Raw genomic sequence first — 19937 nt, 5'->3', positions numbered from 1 at the left:
TTCGGATAATCCGAAATTCGGATAACAGATCGTTTTGTATTTACAAATTATCCAAAAGAAATTAGCATGGAGAACAGCCCAGTTTTGGATCATATTTGTATTGCAGAAATATTTTCAGGTGTTAATTTGTCTGCACTATTGTTTACCGTACCTGGCTTGTAGACAAACCTTGGCCTTCTCTTCCCAACGTTCTGACACAGTCAATAGTTCCTGTAAATCAGCCATTGCTTTTTCCACTGCGCTATGTGGTGCCAGGCCAATCCCAGAATCAATGAGTTTCTTCATGGCATCTAGAGTGACTCTGACAGAGTCAGAGAGGGTGAAGTTCACTTCATCAAGCCAACGGGCTTGTTGGAGATGCTGCTTCAGCTTAGGCAGCTCCTGCAGCTCCACATCTAACCCAGAGCCAAGTTCTAGCAGCAGTTGTAACTTGGAGGAGTTGGGAATTTCATCTGATAAAGCCTCCTTACCACGCTCATGGAACTCCTCCACACTTTCCAGTAATTCCTGGCATCAAATAGAAAAGAGACATCTCTTTATGCTTGATTTGTTTAAAGATATTCAGCAATTTAGTTTTCACCTTCAGATTATGAGCCAATATGTGCATGAACAGCCAGTCTACATATTAGTGAAGGATCACTTTCATTGCCACTTTAAAGCAGTTGATCAGCTGGCTCAACTGCAACTTCCTGCATTCACTCAATGCTACCTTCTTTGGATAATGTTCATTCCTGAAACTCTTAAATAAACTGATACTTCAGCTCACTTACCCCTCACAACATGTGTTCCTTAAGGCGAATCTTCACTAGCTTTTTGTGTTTCTGCAGCTTTTGTCTAAAAGAGCTCAAGATTTTTCCTAGTTTTGACTGCTTCGGCAGCTGATAACATTCACAACATGCCTGCCGTTATAACCTTTTTCTCTCTAAATGTACTGTACACTGTGTGCTGTCATCTGGATGATTCGGACTTAATATTACTGGGGTTCCACCTCTAGGCAACAGTCTTTTCTTCTCACTTCAACCTTTCTCAAATTCACTGAGCTATTTACATCACAGGTTTTAAAAGCCACATTTAAACGTGTATAAACCGATCTGCAGACAGCCATCAACACACTCAGAACAAATCTAAAAAATCTAAGTAAAAACTATGGGTCTCCCTTAACACATACTGAGACAAAACGTACTTTTAAGAATGATTGTTCCGTCCTGTTTCTCTTGAAAGCAAGTGTTGTAAACCTGACACTGAGCTGTCTGCTCCATGCAAAATAGTGTAGATAGTTTTTTTTTTAAAAGAGAAAAGAAGAATGAGAGAGTGGAGTCATGCTCACGCAGACCCAGGATTTCCAGGTTTTACTTTCAGGTTTTGGAGGAGGTTCAAACTTTTGTTCTCTGGTGCTACAAAAGCCGAGTTCTCACTTTGCTGCTAGAGTCATGTTTTCAGTTTTATCTTTTCTCTTGGTCTGGAAATAGCAAATGAGGAAAATCTACTTTGTTGAATTTGCCTTTGCCAGGATGTTTATAGGGTGCTGCTACATTGGAACAATTAATAAGCATTAGTTAGTTAAATTATGTTTTTTGCCAAGTATTTTAATAGTATTATAGCAAAGTTTTTTTTAAAATGTTGTCTGATTTTAACTGTAGACTAAGAATAAAGTGTAAAAGAATAAAGTGTGCTTTGCTTAAAGTCAATCAAAACGCATCTGGAACGAAATGCCTTACACTTGCCTTTAAATAAGAAAAGGTTAGGGTCTAGGTTATCTCTTGATATATGTTGTGGGGTTTGGTCTGATCCATAATATAAGATAACAGAATCAACAAAAAAAATCCAAGCCATACAACATTTCCCCACTTTAAAACCCAAATTTCTAAAGAAGAATAGTATTACCAACTTTCATCTCATTCAATTTACAAAGCCACAAAAACAACATCACCTGCTACATTCAAACATCCTTGCAGATGAATGCTTCGATACCTCTGTTCCTGAACACTCTTTAAAACTGTAACATCAAGTCCATACTGCCTCTACATGTATTTTTGGAAAAAAATACATCACTTCTTTCTTATAAAATAGCAATAAATTTCACTGGGAACTTTACCCATTCTGCTAATCCATTTGTGCCCTGTCAGTCATAGAATACAATAATTTTACAGAATAAAAAGGTTATTCAGCCTACTAGTTCCCAAAAAAATTACCCAGCTAGACCCATTTTCCACCCCATTGCTCCCTAAATTCATCACTTTCACAGTCTGCCACACCTGGGTAGTGTAAACAAATTTTGAAAGTTTATCCTATTTCATAACATCAATGCTTCAAGCTCTCAACATCTTGCCCCCTGATTGAGGCAAGCCCATACTCCATTCACTGAGTAAACAAAGTACTGTTTTATCTTCTATTGGATTTCATGTAACTATTTCAGATTGAAAGCCTGCAGTTACACTTTTTACCCAGAACAGGAATTATTCTCCCTGCATTTATTCCATGAAAATGTATGGACCTCTGAGGTCAACTCTTAGCTGTTTGTTTTAAAGAAAACAGATTGTCATCCAGTTTGGCCTTTCTTGATTTGTACACCCACACATTTCTGAGATCATCCTTGTAAATCTCTGAGGTAGATTAGATTACTTAGTGTGGAAACAGGCCCTTCGGCCCAACAAATCCACTTCGATCCGCCGAAGCGCAACCCACCCACACCCCTACATTTACCCCTTACCTACGGGCAATTTAGCATGGCCAATTAACCTGACCCGCACATCTTTGGACTATGGGAGGAAACCAGAGCACCCAGAGTAAACCCACGCAGACAACGTGCAAACTCCACACAGTCAGTTGCCTGAGGCGGGAATTGAATCCGGGTCTCTGTTGCTGTGAGGCAGCAGTGCTAACCACTGTGCCACCGTGCCGCCCACAGTCAGTCTCTGGTCCCTTTATATTTCATCTATAACCTTTTTAATAATACGGCAAACAGAACAATCAGAAAACTTGGAGTAGTCCAAGGTTCAACATAGGTTTAGCACAACTACTTTAAAACTCATCTTCTTTTAGAAATAAAGCCAAGGGCTTCCACAGTTTTATGTTAAATAGCCTTACTCAACTGTTGTGCATCTTTTAGGGATTGGTGCATTAGTTCTCTCACATCACTTTTTTCTCTACATTACCTAGTCTACCACTTTCCTAGTCTTATTTCTTCTATCATTATATATTACCTTATATTAATGTTAATCTTCAGATACCAATTCATAGAATCCATACAGTTGAGAATAGGTCCTTTGGCCCACAGCCATAAACATACTATCTACATGAGTCTCACTCTCCCACACTTTGCCTCTAGCCTTCAACGTTCTTCAAGAGCTCATCCAAGTACCTTTTAAAAGTTTGAGGTTTTCCACCTCAACTGCCTTCCCAGTCATTGTATTCCTGACATCCAACACTTATTTTTCCATTCTAGAAGTTTATTAATATTCTCCTTTAATTGATGCTGCCAACTATTTATAAACTTAGAAAACACGAGCACAAGTAGGCCATTCAGTCCTGCTCTGCCATTCATTATGACCACGTCTGATCAACCAAATCATTAGCTTATTTGCCCTTTTCCTCCACAGCCTTTGATCTCTTTGACCCCACGAGCTACATCTAATTCTTTCTTAAAACAAAATATTTGATCTCAAATGCCTTCTGTGGTAGCAAATTCCACAGGCTCGCCACTCTCTAGTTGAAGTTTCCCCTCATCCAATTGGCCTGAGACCTAGTTCTAGATTCCCTGAACACCAACCCTATCTGGTCTCATTAGAATTTTGTGTTTCTATGAGAGCCCCTCCCCCACATTCTTCTGAATTCCAGTAAATGTATTATGAACTGATTTAATCCCTTTTCCGAAGTCAAGTGTGTCATTCCAGGAATCAGTCCAGGAAACCTCTGCTGCACTCCCTTGAAAGAAAGAATATTCTTCCTCAGTCTAGGAAGCCAAGACTGCACACATTAAGGCCCTGGATTATTGCAGCAAGACATCCTGTACTAAAATCATTTCGTTATGAAAGTCAAATTTGTTTCTCGACTGCTGATTGCACCATAAACCAAATCATCCGCCGACATTTCCGCCACCTCAAAAAAGATCCCACCACCAGGGATATATTTCCCTCCCCACCCCTTTCCGCAAAAACCATTCCCTCCGTGACTACCTGGTCAGGTCCACGCCCCCCTACAACCCACCCTCCCATCCTGGCACCTTCCCCTGCCACCGCAGGAATGCAAATCCTGCGCCCACACCTCCTCCCTCACTTCCATCCAAGGCCCTAAAGGAGCCTTCCACATCCATTAAAGTTTCACCTGCACATCCACCAATATCATTTATTGTATCCGTTGCTCCCGATGTGGTCTCCTCTACATTGGGGAGACTAGACGCCTCCTAGCAGAGCGCTTTAGGGAACATCTCCAGGATACCCGCCCTGTGGCCCAACATTTCAACTCCCCCTCCCACTCTGCGGAGGACATGGAGGTCCTGGGCCTCCTTCGCCGCCGCTCCCTCACCACCAGACGCCTGGAGGAACAACTCATCTTCCACCTCGGAATACTTCAACCCCAGAGCAATGTGAACTTCAACAGTTTCCTCATTTCCCCTTCCCCCACCTCACCCTAGTTCCAAACTTTCAGCTCAACACTGTTCCCATGACTTGTCCTACCTGCCTATCTTCTTTTCCACCAATCCACTCCACCCTCCCCCCGCCCTATCACCTTCATCCCCTCCCCCACTCACCTACTGTACTCTATCCTACTTTCTCCCCACCCCCACCCTCCTCTAGCTTATTCCCCCACACTTCAGGCTCTCTGCCTTTATTCCTGATGAAGGGCTTTTGCCCGAAACGTCAATTTTATTGCTAAACCTCGAATGTTGCCTGAACTGCTTGGTCTTCCAGCACCACTAATCCAGAATCTGGTTTCCAGCATCTGCAGTCATTATTTTTACCCTGCACACTTACTTTCAGTGACTGGTTTATGTGCAAATCCAGATATCAATTCACATTCCCCTTTCTCAATTTATAGCCAGATAATAATCCCTCCATGATTGCCTGCAAAGAGGATAGCCTCACATTTATCTGGCATCCGTCATGCATTTGCTCAATCACTCAACTCTTCCAAAAATCACACCGAAACATCTCTGATCATCACAGCCACTCTCCCAAGCAGCTTTGTGCTGTCAACAAACTGGAGCTATTACACTTAGTTTCCTCATCCAAACCATTTATAGTGCAACTAGCTGGGGGTCCAAGCATTGAATCCTGTGGTGCCCCGCTCCATCACTGGCTGCCATTCAGAAAAGACACATTTTTTCCTAGTTTTGTTTCCTGTCTGCCAATTCATTTTCTATCTCAATGCATTACCCCCAATCCTATGTGCTTTACTTTTACATGTTAATCTCCAATGTGGAATTTTGGAGAAAGTCTTCTCGAAGTCCAAACAAACCACATCTACTGGCACCCCTCAGCAACTTTGCTAGTTACATCTTTCAAGAATTCCAGTACATTTGTGAAGCATGACTTGCCTTTTGTAGATGCATGTCAATTCTGTCCAGTCCTGCCACTGTTTTCCAGTGCTCAGTTGTTAAATCTTTTGTAATGTACGCAAGTATTTTCACCACTACTGGAGTTAGGATGACTCATCCATAATTCCCAAGTTTCTCTCTTACAAGAGAGGGGCAATGTTAGCTACCCTCCAATCTGCAGGACCTGTTCCAGAGACTAAACAATCTTTGAATATGACCAATGCATTCAGTGTTTCTGGGGCCATTTTAGATAGACAGATAGAAATCCATTGTTACTTGTATTTGTGAAAATATAGTCAATTGTCTATGAGTTACCACAAAACAGCACCATTTAAATTACATAAATTATATATCAAATAATGAGAAAGTTAAGGCAAATATCATTTTTTGTTCATTCCCCAGCCTCTTGGTTTCACCAGGGCCTACCTAACTGTCGAGGGCCTCTCAAAACTGACAAGAACCGAGAGCCTATAGAGGACCAGGCCCGATCGAAACTGCAGAGGACCCAGTTGTCAAAACTGACAAGGACTGGAGGTCTGCCAAAACCTTCCTCTGCGACAAAGATTATTAGGCCCTGGGCTTGATCAGCCTTCAATCCCATCAAATTTCCCACCATTTTCCTACTGTTTTCCTTTAGCTCCTCTCTCACAATAGCCTGCTTGCACCAACATTTCCCACACACTACGTGTCCCCTCCTCCGTCAAAATAACCAAAAAAGATGGTCAGCCACTTCCTTGCTCCCCATTGTAAATTCTCATAATTCTGACATGTAAGGGACCTCCCTTTGTCTTAACAGCAATCTTCTTTTCACATACATATAAAACATTTTACAGTTAGTTTTGCAGTTCCTTGCCAGCTTACTTGTACTTACTTTCTTCCCTCAATCAATCCTGTTGACCTCCTTCTAAACTGCTCACACTCCTCAGGTCTGTTGTTTTCTGGCCAATTTGTCTTGTTCTTTGATTCAAACCCCCCCCTAATTTCCTCTGTAAGCCCTGGTTTGGCCGCCTTTCCCATTTTATGTTTGCACCAAAAAGAATGAACAATTGTTGCAGTTCACCCATGTGCTCTTGAAATGTTTACCATTGCCTTTCCTATCATCCCTTTTAGTTACATCCCCAAATCTATCGTAACCAACTTATTGGTCCAGAAATCATCACATGTACTCTCCAGGAATTTCTCCACAGTATTGTTACTGATTTGGTTTCTCCACTCTATATGGAGATTAGGTAACCCATACTGATACATGCTCCTTTATGGCATGCGCTAATTTCGTGCTTCACGTAATTCCCAAAATCACATCTACAATTTGGGTGTGAAAACAACAGACCTGGATAGTACGTTGCTTTCTTGTTACCAGGATTAAGGTAAAGATTTGAAGCATATTGTTAAAAGGGGAGAGTGAGAAACTGGAAGTTATTGTACACGTTGGTAGGAATGAAGCAGTTCGGGCCAAGATTAAAGTTTGACGTAGTCAATATAAGAGGTTAGGAAGAAGATTTAAAACAAAAGGAACCTCAAAAGTAGTCATCGTTGATTTATTCCCAGAGCCATGCTCAAATGAGGGAAATAATAAAAGGAAAAAAGGAGACAAATCAATGGCTGAAGAGGCGGTATAATGTCCAGGGATTCAGATTCTTGGATCATTGGGATCTCTCCTGAGGCAGAAAAGACCCGTTCAAAAGGTTTGACCTGTACTGGCTAGGGACCAATTCATAGCGCAAAGATTTGGTGATTCTATGAAGGGAGATCATAGACTATCGGGGTAGGGGGAGGGGGTGGGGGAATCCTACATGGCACAGAAAAAGAAAGATAGAGGAGGACTGTTTTGAATCTGAAAAGAACAAAGTTAATCAGAAAAGACAGATAAGACCAAGTAAGAGAACTAACTTTAATTGCACTTATTTCAAAGCAAGGGGCCTTTACAGGTAAGAATGAAGAACTCAGGGCATATTTGGGAACATGGGATTGGGATGCCATAGCAGTACAGAAACTTGACTGAGGGATGGCAGGATTAGCAGCTCCATGGTTTATCAGATGTAATAGGAACAATAGAAAAAAAAGACAAGAGAGGGGAGTGGCATCTTTCATTAAGGAAAATAATTGTAACTAGAGAAGATATTTTTGAAAAATCTATCCTGTGAAAATATATGGATTGAATTTAGAAATCAAAAAAAGGAATGGTCCCCTTGTGTGATGGTACTATGGACCTCCCAATAGTCAGAAGGAAAATGAAGAACAAATATGTAGCAAGATCTCAGATGTAAGAAAGAAAATAAGATTGTAATAGTGGGTGATTTTAATTTTCCAAACATTGATTAGAACTACAGTAGTGTTAAAGATTTGGATGGTTAAAAATTTGTTCAATGTGTTCAAGAAAATTTTCTGTATCAACATGTCGATGTTCCTACTAGAGAAGGAGCAAAACTTCTACAAGTACATTAAAAACAAGACAGCAACAAGAGTGAGAGTCAGGCCCCTCAAAGATCAACAAGGTCATGTTTGCGTTGAAGTGAGCAAGAAATTAAATGAATATTTCAGAGAGGCTACAGAACTCAGGGAAATAAATATTGATGTTTTGAAAGTAGTTCTCATTTCAGAACTGCAAGTGCTCGTGGGTCTTAGAAAACATAAAAGGTGGAAAAATCTCCAGGACCTGATCTAATGCATCCCAAGATTTTGTCAGAAGTTAGGAAGGAAATTGTGGGGCCCTTTGCAGGAGCATTTATATTATCTATAAATATGGGTGAGGTGCCGTATGACTGAAGAGAGGGTAATGTCATGCCTTTGTTTAAGGAGGAATGCAAGGAGAAGCCCGGAGACTATAGACCTGTGAGGTGGTGGTGGGCAAGTTGAAAGTGATTTTGAAAGGCAGAATTTATGCGCATTCGGAGAGGCAAGGAATGATTAGGGATAGTCAGCATGGTTTTGTACGAGGGAAATCATGTCTCACAAACTTGAGTTTGTTGTGGAAGTAATCAAATAGTTTGAGGAGGGCAGAGTGGTAAACATTGTTTACTTGGATTTTAGTAAAGCCTTTGACAAGGTTAAGCATGGTAGACTAATTAGGAATGTTAGATCACATTGGATTCGGGAATAGCTTGCCAGTTGGATATACAATTGGTTTACAACAGCAGGAAATAGTGATGGAGAAGATGACTGGAGACCCATGACCAACAGAGTTCTGGGATTGGTGCCAGGGCCACACTTGTTTTTCATTTACATAAATGATTCGGATGAAAATACTAAGTTTGTGGATGATACCAAGGTTGATAGATAACCTTCTTCACTGTCCATTATACTAAGATTACGAACAGAACTTGATCAGTTGGGTCAATGGACTGGCAGATGGAGTTCAATTTGGACAAATGACAGGTATTTTGGTCATACAAATAAAGGCAAGATTTTATATAATTACAAATAGGGCCTTGGATAATATAGAACAGAGACAACTAGGGATTCAGGTACATAATTCTATCAAGTTTGCATCACATATAGTGCTTAAGGCAACATTTAACATGCTTTTCTTCATTGCTCAGACCTTAAGTATAGGAGTTGGAACATTATGTTGGCCTCTTCTGGTGCACTGTCTCCAGTTCTGGTCTCCCTATTAAAAGCTTATTAAGGTGGAGAGGATTCAGAAGAGATTTGCCAGGATTGAAGTGTTTGATTTAGAAGGAGAGGCTGGATAGGTTGGAATTTTTTTTCAATAATGCATCGACGGTTGAGAAAAGACCTTATAGAGGTGTATAAAGTAATGAGGGGTGTCGTTCAGGTGAAAGTGTATTTTCCCTATGATGTGGGATTTCAAGATTAGGGGCATATTTTTAAGGTGACAGGAGAAAGGTTTACGAAAGACGAGGGGCAATTTGATTTCTTTGAACATAGTGGTTTGTGTGTGGAATGAACTTTCAGAGGAAGAGATGGATGTGGGTATAGATACAATGTTTAAAAGGTAAGTAAGCACATGAATAACAAATGTTTGGAAGGATATGGGACAAGTGCAGGCAAGTGGGACTAGTTTGGTCTGAGATTATGATTGGCATGGACTGGTTGGACCAAAGGTTCTATTTCCATGCTGTATGACCCTATAACTAAGCTCCCTAGCTGTCTTCATTTTCTCTTCACCAGCATCCCGTTTGGTATTGTCACCTCAGTTTTTAGTCTCATTGTATATTTTGGATACTTCTGTAGGTGGTTCCCTGGACAACACTATGAGCTGAACCTTTTGCCCAATGCGATTAGGCATGTCTACACCCACATCAGTTGTCCTCTTCATCATCCCTTGTTTATTGAGAAATTTCTCCTGTTTTTCAAAGTTGAACAAAGGTGATGGCAAACAATACTTTTCTAACTTCCCTCCAAAACATGGATTTTCAATTGTGCCAGTAAGTCCATGTGCAAACATGTTGCCCTCAAGTTTAACATATCAACATGGACATCTTGATTGGTTTCTCTGCTCTTCATGATGAATGCCTTAAATATGAGGCACTTGGCAAGACAGTTAATTCTAGGATAGTGTGGCAAGGCTGTCTCACATGATTGATTCCCCATTTACCATATGTCCCTAAGGATCTGCCGGAGTATTGTGGCCAGTATTCTGATAAAATTGTATCAGATATACCATAAAAACTGAATATATAAGTTCATTGCATCTGGAATGGACAAACTCAAGGTATCATTCAATTGCCTGGGCATTAGAAAGTTGAAAAAGTAATCAAAGACTAGGAGAGATTTACTGAATGAACTGACTGACTGAATGAACATACTGCAATCTTGGGGCAAAGGTACAACAGAACCCCATGGAGGTTTCCATGGTTTTCAGCAAGAATGTATCCAAGTCACTATCACACCAACACAACCCACTGATTGTAGGTTTTGATCCCTAGACAAAAATTTGTCTTGGGAGAAAGCAAGGACTGCAGATGCTGGAGATCAGAGTCGAGTGTGTGTTACAGCATCGGAGGAGCAGCAGAATCAATGTATCGGGCATAAGCCCTTCATCAGGAATCATTTCTCTTGTCAAGCGCTGTCTGCCTATATACCCCAATTCAATTGTGACTGCGTCCTGGTGAAGAATTTCAGGTATAACCACCTGCAGTCCTTTGCGAATAACATCACTGAAATACATGGTTTGTTTGTGCAGAGCTAAAATCACAGTGCCTGACAATTAGAACATAGAACATAGAAAAATACAGCGCAGTACAGGCCCTTCGGCACTCGATGTTGTGCCGACCAAAGCCTACCTAACCTACACTAGCCCAATAACCTCCATATGCTTATCCAATGTCCACTTAAATGACCATAAAGAGGGAGTCCACCACTGCTACTGGCAGGGCATTCCATGAACTCACAACCCGCTGAGTAAAGAATCTACCCCTAACATCTGTCCTATACCTACCACCCCTTAATTTAAAGCTGTGTCCCCTAGTAACAGCTGACTCCATACACGGAAAAAGGTTCTCACCGTCAACCCTATCTAAACCCCTAACCATCTTGTACACCTCTATCAAATCTCCCCTAAACCTTCTTTTCTCCAATGAGAACAGCCCCAAGTGCCTCAGCGTTTCCTCATACGATGTTCCTACCATGCCAGGCAACATCCTGGTAAACCTCCTCTGCACTCGTTCCAATGCCTCCACGTCCCTCATATAGTATGGCGACCAAAACTGCACACAATACTCCAGATGAGGCCGCACCAGAGTCTTATACAACTGCAACATGAAAAAAAATCATATTATATCAGGCCAGCCTCCTACACTAACTTTCTACAATACCTTCAAATGTAGATTTGCTACTCCACCCTTCCTTGAGACCATTGTACTCTTATTAAGCAAAACTCATCAGTTTGACACTGGAGTGAGTGTACATAGACATCCATGGCGTCTACTTGCAGGTCTAGCAAAATATTTTAGCAAAAGGTCTAGCAACCTTTCTTCTGAATTTGGTGACTGATAAATGTGTCTGAAGTTACCATGTTGCTACCAATTTCTAACAAACCTCAAAGTTGCACCCTGTAGTTTTGTTAAAAGTCATTGCAAACTGGATGGTGTACACCAAGTTGTTTGTATTGATCTGCGGTTAGCTTCCACTTTGACTTGTTTTCCAAAGAGGAACATGTGAAACATGGTGCTCAGTATTAGAGTAAATATCTCACATCGAAGCTTTGAATAATTGGATTCCACTTGAAATAGATTTCTGAAGCTAAATGCAATTGGTTTCCCATCTTGCATAATATATGCACCCAACTCTCTTTTTTTTTGAGATGTGGCAACCTGCATTGAGTCACAAAATTCCTACAGTATGGAAGCAGGCCATTTAGCCCATCTGTCTATCCATTTGTGTCACCCTGCATTTCTCACAGCTAATCCACCTAGGCTGCACGTCACTGAACAACATGGGCAATTTAGCATGGCTAACTCACCTAAGCTGCACATCTCGGTTTGTGGAAGGAAACTGGAGCACCCGGAGGAAACTCATGCAGCCGCAGTGAGGATATGCAAACTCCACGCTGACTGTCATGAAGTCATACAGCACGGAAACAAGGGAGTCACTAATTTTGCCTTTTTACCATTATCGCCCCCGTGTTGCTATATACTGCAGTTTTTCTACATTTGTATATTCTACCCCTTCCTGTTCCACTGTGGGTATTGTTATCCAATCAGTGGCCCTGTAATTCTGCCATATCCTCTTGCTTTAAATCCATATTTCTTCTTGCTTAAACACTTTTCCCTCCTCTTAGTTCACAGGACTCAATACAGCCGTGGTTACTGAATCACCAGGACGCTGGTCCCAGCATATCTCAACTGAAGCATCCCACCACAATGGCTCCCTTCCAGTCCCGATTCCCACCCACACAAACTTTCAAGAACCTCATTCATTATTGGACACTTGCAGAGGTGAAGGCTCCTCAACTGCAAGCCCCTCCTCATGTGTGCCTCATCTGCAGTCACACCATCCTCTTCATCATCAACAAATTTTGGAATGAGTTAATCTAAAGAGTGTGACCACCCATTGCAACAAAGTTTCCAAATAATTTTTGCCTTCCCTGATGTTTCGCAATGTCTGCAGGTCAGGTTCCAGCTCCTCAACGCAGGTTTGAAGTTTCTTGGGCAGTAAACACTCACTACAGATGTGCGCATGTGTGATTACATTGGTCCAGCAGCTCCGACATGATGCAGCAGCAACACACCATCTGTTCTGCCAACACTGTTGTACATGGTTGAACTTATAAATTAATTGTTTTAGATTGTCTGGCCTTTACATTTCACTGTAACTGGTGTATTGTTTTTATAACTAGAAAAAGAAAAAAATTAGTATCAACCCAATAGTTAAACATTTATTTTTAAGAACAGAACACTGGAGACCTAAATGCAAACTGAATACCTGACTGTCACTTTAAAGACCAGAAATATTCAGCAATACCAGTTATCCTGATGAAAGGCTTTTACCCGAAATGTCGATTTTCCTGCTTTTATAATGCCGTCTGACCTGCTGTACTTTTCCAGCACCATACTCTTAACTCTGATCTGCAGCATCCGCAGTCCACACTTTCACCTAATACCGGTTATCTGTCAGATTCTTTCCTTGCATTCATGATATACTGTGGTTCATGAGGTCACTCACCTCTCAGTGCAGGTTAGCCTCACAATCTCTGGCGTTCATCCTCTCCTATTCACCTTTTAATCTGGAAAGGTTTACTTCTTGTGGTGAACCCTAGTAAAAGCATTTCTGCCTCATCTTGCACTAAATTTCCACGTTGAAACACTAGTAGTCAGCTAGTAATTCACTCAGCCTTGGTCTCACATCTCTGAGGTCCTGCACTGCTGCAGTCCTATGCTAACTATGCAGGGATCACACATCCCACTTGGCTTCTGAGTTTCTTTTAGCAGTGCCACTGTCAGTATTGAGACCACTCTTTCTGGCTGAAGTTCACATCTTTGCTATTCATCCCAATCTGTGCACACTTTGTTTTCGTAAAAACAGACCTGAAGATGAATCAGCATGCCCGCTGCTTTTCTGCCAACATGGAACTGCAAGTGTAAACTTGACCAACTTGTTCCTCCCACTTAACACCAAATCACTCCGACTATTCCAAAACACAAGTGCTCAATTTTATTTTTGCAAAGAGGGTATTGAAAATATAGTCAACAGCTGCAGACAACCTAGAGTGCACCAAACTCTTGTTTGTCGCTCCTTCTGTGGTCTTCATGTGCACTATAACAATGTTACGTTTTAATTTCCTTATGCAAATTTCCCAAACTCTGAAACAGGTATCGTAAATACAAACAGGTTTGTGTTGTGTTATTTGCAAGACTAAAACTCAAATAGACATTATAATAGAACAACAAACAGCTATAACACCTGGGGATTCTATATCCAAAATAAGCACTAACAGTAACACAGCCTGCCAGAACATCCTCATTCAACAAATGATACATACATGCCATTTGCATTGCCTTAATGCAACATTGCTCCACCATCCTTTCATTATCAGATAGTTTGTGGATCATTGTGGATGATGCTGACAGCTCCGTCCTCTTTTTTACTGCTATTTCATTTCTAAAATGTGCAGCTACTGCACTTTTGCCAATATTTATCTAAATATATTATGCTGAATTTCTAAATTTTCCTGCAGCCCTGTCTCAGTAACTCGTACTAGGTCTAGTTTTTCCCAGTGATCAACAGCCTCCCTGCTTTATCAAGGCCACTCTGTGCATTGCTGTACAGACAATGTACCTAATTCTTAAGAGTTCTTGTCACTATTTAAATTTGTTCAGGTGCAGGTACCAGTGTTGGACTGGGGTGGACAAAGTCAAAAATCACAACAACAGGCTATCGTCCAACAGGTTTATTTGGGACCATGAGCTCTTAGAGCAACCACCTGATGAAGGAGCAGTGCTCCGAAAGCTAGTGTTCCAAATAAACCTGTTGGACTATAACCTAATGTGGGATTATTTTTAATTATAGAAAATAGTTTAACGGGTTACGCTATAAATTTGAAATGACACTCATTCTTTCACTTCTAGTTTAAACTACCTGCCCTAGTTTAGAAAGAAATACATGAAAACTCACCAAATCACCTTCCTACTCACCTAATTAATGCATCAGCTATCAACGTCTCCTGCTCCCTCTCTCAGACCTTTCCGCATTTTGTCTTAAAACAAACACTTCTTCCCTGACTGCACTACATTTCCCATTCACCAAATATGCAAGAGCTTTGTATCTGTAAAATTCTATTCAATTGGATTTTGTACATTATATAAATATTTTTTAAAAACGATTGTTAAAGAACTTAGCTAGTTTTGGTAAAAATGGCTGGCCACAATGGTAAGAATAAATTCAGAACAAATCCACTAAACAACTCTGTCCTAAATTCTCAGTGATCTGGCAAATGGAGTACAATGTGGCAAAGAACAAAAATGTCTACTTTGCAGAAAGAATACAAAAAGCAAAATATCTCATGGTGAGAACCTGCAGAACTTAAGGCGCAAAGATATCTGGATGCTTTGGTGCTTGGATTACAGGCTAGTATACAGATACAGCAAGTAATCAGGAAAGCTAATAATGCTCTGTTTTGTGAGTGAAGTTGAGTTCAAGTGTAGGGAGGTTATGCTTCAGTTACACAGGGCATTAGTGAGATTTACACAGTGCCCCAGAGACACTTACTGGTCACCATACGTATGGATTGATGTTAATGCATTGGAAGCAGTTTAAGAGAAGGTTTACTGAACTAATGCCCAGAATGAGTTGATTGCTTGATGAGGAAAGGCTTGACAGGCTAGTTCTGTATCCTTTGGGTTCTTAGAAGAATCAGAGGTTACTTAACTGAATCATACAAGATCCTGTTGAGACTCTTGACCAGGTGGATGTTGAAAGAATATTTCCTCTTGTGGGAGAATTTAAAAGTCATGGTTTAAAAGTAAATGGCTGCCGCTTAGAAGAAAGAGGTACGGTAACTTTCTTTTCCTCAAGTTGAGTTTTTTTGTAACTGTCTTCCTAAAATAGCAGCAAATATATTTTTATTTTTTTTTAAGGCAGAGGCAGATAGATTTTTGGTTCCTATGGGGATGAAAGACTATTAGGAATACGCAGGAGTGTAGAGTTCAGATTACCTATGATCTTACTGAACTGCAGCGCAGGCTCTGAGACCTGCATCACCTACTCCTGCTCTTTGTTCATATCAGATACTAGTTACTTGAAGAAACCAGTCTGGCTAATTGGAAGTGGACCAACATTCTGCACAACTGTCTCTGTTTAAAAAAAAACCTCTGGTCAACTATTATAATACAATAACAGCTACCATTGCTAAATGCTTACCTTAACCAATCGGGTTTGGCTGAGAACACAAGGCAGGCTGTACAGCTGGTGCACAAATGCTTTCAACTCATGGACGGTTAACTTTGTCCGAGTCTTTCCACCTTCTGATTTATTTCTAAATGTCAACAACAAAACAAAGGTAATGATCACAAGAGTGTTTTCAAAATGTTTATATATTTGTATTTGTTTTGATTTAGAGATTTCAGCTTTCATCCATAAACAGAAGCTCATAATTTAGTTCATGGGTTTCTGGAGTACAACATTTCCTTGCACAGTCAAGTATTTTACCTGGATGCAAGAAACAGAAGCCTTAAGACTATTGGTCTTAACAAATCGAGAGCAGTTACACACAGACATCAAAATCTGGCCCACTTCACTGGATGCAAATTCTCCAAAGTTTATAGAATACCAGTTCGAGCAGCAGGTGAATTTCAATTTATTCCTTATATGTCTCACTTTCTGAGATTCTTCTCCATCTCTCTGTAGATGCAGAGAAGGGGGATTGCAAAAGACACTGAATACGCAGACCAAACTACTCCTGTAAGAGCTGCAGCACACTTGCCTCAATCACAATCCCTCCAGGGTTTAAGCATGAAAATCATGGGGATCACACCAATGTAGTACTGAGGGAGTGCTATAGAGGTGGAGGTGCCAGCTTATGGATGAGAAGTTAAACAGAGAGTGCATCTGCCGGTTAAAGTGGATATAAAAAAAACTCTTCAGCATTAGTTCAAAGATGACTGGGGGTTTATATCTAATATTTATCCCTCAAGTAACATCACAAAAATGATCACCGGGTTATTTAAATATTGGTATTCATGGGAGTTTATTGAATGCAAATCGAACACCACGATTCCTAATTAAAAAAGTGAAAGTACTTGTAAAGGACTTTGGGTCATCCAGCGGTCATTAAAAGCACTAAAGAAATACAAGTCTGTCTTTGTTTTTGAAGCAACCAATCCAATCTCTGACCATCAAGCTGCCAAGTACAATTAAGAATGAAACAGAAGCACAAATTTTGTTGGACATTTGGCTAATTCTCTCAAACTTCCCACTTAATTTAAAAAAAAAGACAATCCTTGAGGATGATCCATTTTTCTTCTCATTCTACCAAAGGACCTGAAATTCACGGGTCAGAATCAGTTCACTCTTGAACAGTACTCAACCAAAGATGCAACTTAAAATTTCACTCAGAACAGTTACTCTATTAAACTGAACCCCACCAATCCGAGCAAAGAAATAGAGATTTCAGCATCGGCTCATGAGGCTGGAATAAAACAAGGACACAGTTGGAAGATAAAATGTAACTAATTAAAAGACACCAAAAACAACATGCAGAAATGGTAGCCCCATAAAAGGTCAGGAATGGAGAAAGCTACAAGCAGCCTTAATTCAACAGGATATGGTAAGAAAGCACTAGAATTTCTCAAACAAAAACTGCAGATGCTGGAATCCAAAGAAAATAAGCAGGAACTGGAAGAACACAGCAAGCCAGGCAGTATCAGGAGGTAACAGTCAACGTTTCGAGTATAAGCCTTTTTCAGACTGGGGGTGGGGGTGAGGAGAGCTGCAGATGAAGTTTGGGGTGAGGGGGGGGGGGGGAAAAGAGGGGAGGTTGTGAAGGATTTTGGGTGGGGAGAGGAATGGAGTGGTGGGGTAGTGTTAGCAGAACAAAGGTAGAGGTTACAGCCTGGCTGGGAAGAATGAATCTGGTTCACAGCTGAAAGCAAGGGTCAGTCAGTCAGTAGAATGGAAAGGTGGACAGGGGTGCTGTGGCTGATCCCGATCAACACAAGAATAATATTTCAAATTCATGCCCCAAGTGGTGGCTGTCAAATTTATTTCTGTCATTCCAAAATTGGCAGCAAGTCATTGTCTGATTTCACTACTAAGGAGTGTTTTAAAATCTTTGAGCATTTTATTCTTACAAAATCAGAACAGATGTTTTGGCATTCATATTCTGTGTGGTGCACTGGCCTGCTCCTAAACCTGCCTAGAGAGCATCCAACTGGAGCTGGGACATCTGTTGAAATAGGTCTTTCCAACAGAGTCCATGTTTGGCAATAGATGAGTGCATGAAGTATAGCGGCTACTGGACTTGGTGCTAGTCCCAAAGCTGTTCAACTTGCAGTCAGCATTCTACAGTATGGAAACATGCCCTAACTCACCCATGTCACCTATTTTTCCGAATTAAACTAGTCCCATTTACCTGCATTTGGTCCATATCCTTCCATTCCCATTCCATCCACAAACATGTCCAAAAGTTTCTTAAAATGACAAAACTGTACTCTCCTTGACCACTACCTCTAGTAGCTTGCTCCACTCTCTGAAAAAAAATTGTATCTCTCCCCTCTCACCTAAAATATACTGAAGTGACCTACCAAAAACCAAGTCCTCTAAAATTCACCCATGCTGATGGCATGCATCGTGTTACTCAATCTCCATTCTTCTGCAGCCTGGACCAGAGGTTTACCAAAAGGCATCACAAAGCTGATGGACTTCTGCTGCACAAGGTGTCTCAAACAAAATCCCTCTAAAACCACAACCATAATGCCAGTGCCAAGAAAGAACAACAAGTGTATATGGATGGCCACAACTAAAGCTTGAATTCAAGCCAACATAATTAGATTGGCTCCAGACAGAACTCTGTCCTTTTGAAACTGAAAAGAAGTGTCACAGGTCAAAACCAGAAACAGCCTGCAAACCAAGTGGCTGGATCTATATAGGGCACGATACAGCTTGGGTTTCAACATTTGCCCAATCATACTCAGCAGAAAAATGTGGCAACAATTATCTTACACACAAAGGAATGCAACAGTACGCATCATCATTCAAACCCTTTATTCAGCACACCTTTCTGACATCTCGTCGTCACAAATCACTCTCCCACAAGTCTGCCCACTGATTAAAATCCCTCAAACTGGTTGAATCCATCTCACTCCACAACAACATGTTCAATTTCCTACTTCCATCTCACACCTCCATATAGAGTAACCTTCTTAAGCTTTTATGGTCTCATTTTGGAAACTGGGAAGTCACTGACAATTTCCTTGCAACAAACCCATCTGTTGAATGGCAGGCTTTGAAATAGCGTGGCAAGAGTAGTCCTTGCTAAATAGATTGAGGACAAGCCGAGGCCCCTAACACAGGCAATTTTCACCACTGGGATCTCAACATGAACCACTTATGCATTTGTATGGAGATACAAAAAACTCTATATGACAAAAGCAACTCCTCTTCTCAAACTAATTTACTGATTTGAAGGTGATTAAGAGACTGTTTGGTTTTGGGAATTGAAATTCACTCAACTTTGAAGAGTACATCATCAGACAACCCTAGATGGAAAAGCAAAACATCAGATGTCTCAGGTGAGCAATAAAAGGTGGTTAAGATATCTAATCCTTGAAGAAATACTGCCAGTTCATACTATAGATGTTCACTAGTTTGTCATCTTCCTAAGCACAGTTGTTATAATTTGCTTTATGACCTACCTATGAAGACAAGAGCTTAAACAACTTGTGTTGTGAACCAGCATCAAAGCAAAACTTGTATTTTTTTCATGAGATGAATGACAGAATGAGGCAAAGGGAACGAAGTGCAAAAGGGACATGGAAAGGGAAAAGGAGAAGTGGCAGAAGGGAATGAGGAGGCAAGGAAACAAAATGACCAAGTGGACAAAACATAGAGCAAGAAAATAAAGAGTCATTTTGAAAAAAATGGCATCAGTGTTTCATTGAAGAGCACAAGTCCCCATTCTCCCTGATATCTCATTGCTTACCTGCTGCGTTGCTTCCTGCTGACAAGCAGCTGGGCAATAGAAGCACACGTTTCTGCCTCTCTCACAGCTGCCCGCAGTTGCTGCAACAGATCATTCTCAGGAAATTTCTTCTCTTCTGCTTCTTCCAATAGTGTTTTCAACTCACAAAGCTCTAATCAAGGGTGAGGATAGGAATAAAGCATTGCGGCATATATATACACACTGTAAATCAATAACTTACAAATAATCAAAGGCACAAGAGTTTTAAGTAAGCTGAAGGAAATGAATCAAACTTATTTTCTTGGAAGGAAATAACAGCAATAA

General features: G+C 40.7%; 1 protein-coding gene across 2 annotated transcripts in view; it reads right to left on the bottom strand.

Annotated features, from left to right (window-relative positions):
* Nucleotides 1-19937, bottom strand: part of kdm5a (lysine demethylase 5A) — a 216135-nt gene that overhangs the window by 55996 nt on the left and 140202 nt on the right. For both annotated transcript variants that reach the window (XM_060840034.1, XM_060840036.1), the window contains 3 exons: nucleotides 19635-19785; nucleotides 15857-15971; nucleotides 152-507 (listed from right to left, as the gene is read on the bottom strand). In XM_060840034.1, coding sequence (XP_060696017.1) covers nucleotides 152-507; nucleotides 15857-15971; nucleotides 19635-19785 — 622 coding nt within the window. The remainder of the gene's footprint in view (nucleotides 1-151; nucleotides 508-15856; nucleotides 15972-19634; nucleotides 19786-19937) is intronic.

This window comes from Hemiscyllium ocellatum, chromosome 19, assembly GCF_020745735.1.
Source record: "Hemiscyllium ocellatum isolate sHemOce1 chromosome 19, sHemOce1.pat.X.cur, whole genome shotgun sequence".
Taxonomy (NCBI): domain Eukaryota; kingdom Metazoa; phylum Chordata; class Chondrichthyes; order Orectolobiformes; family Hemiscylliidae; genus Hemiscyllium; species Hemiscyllium ocellatum.
Note: the sequence above shows the minus strand (reverse complement) of the source record. Positions and strands in the feature narration are given on the sequence as shown.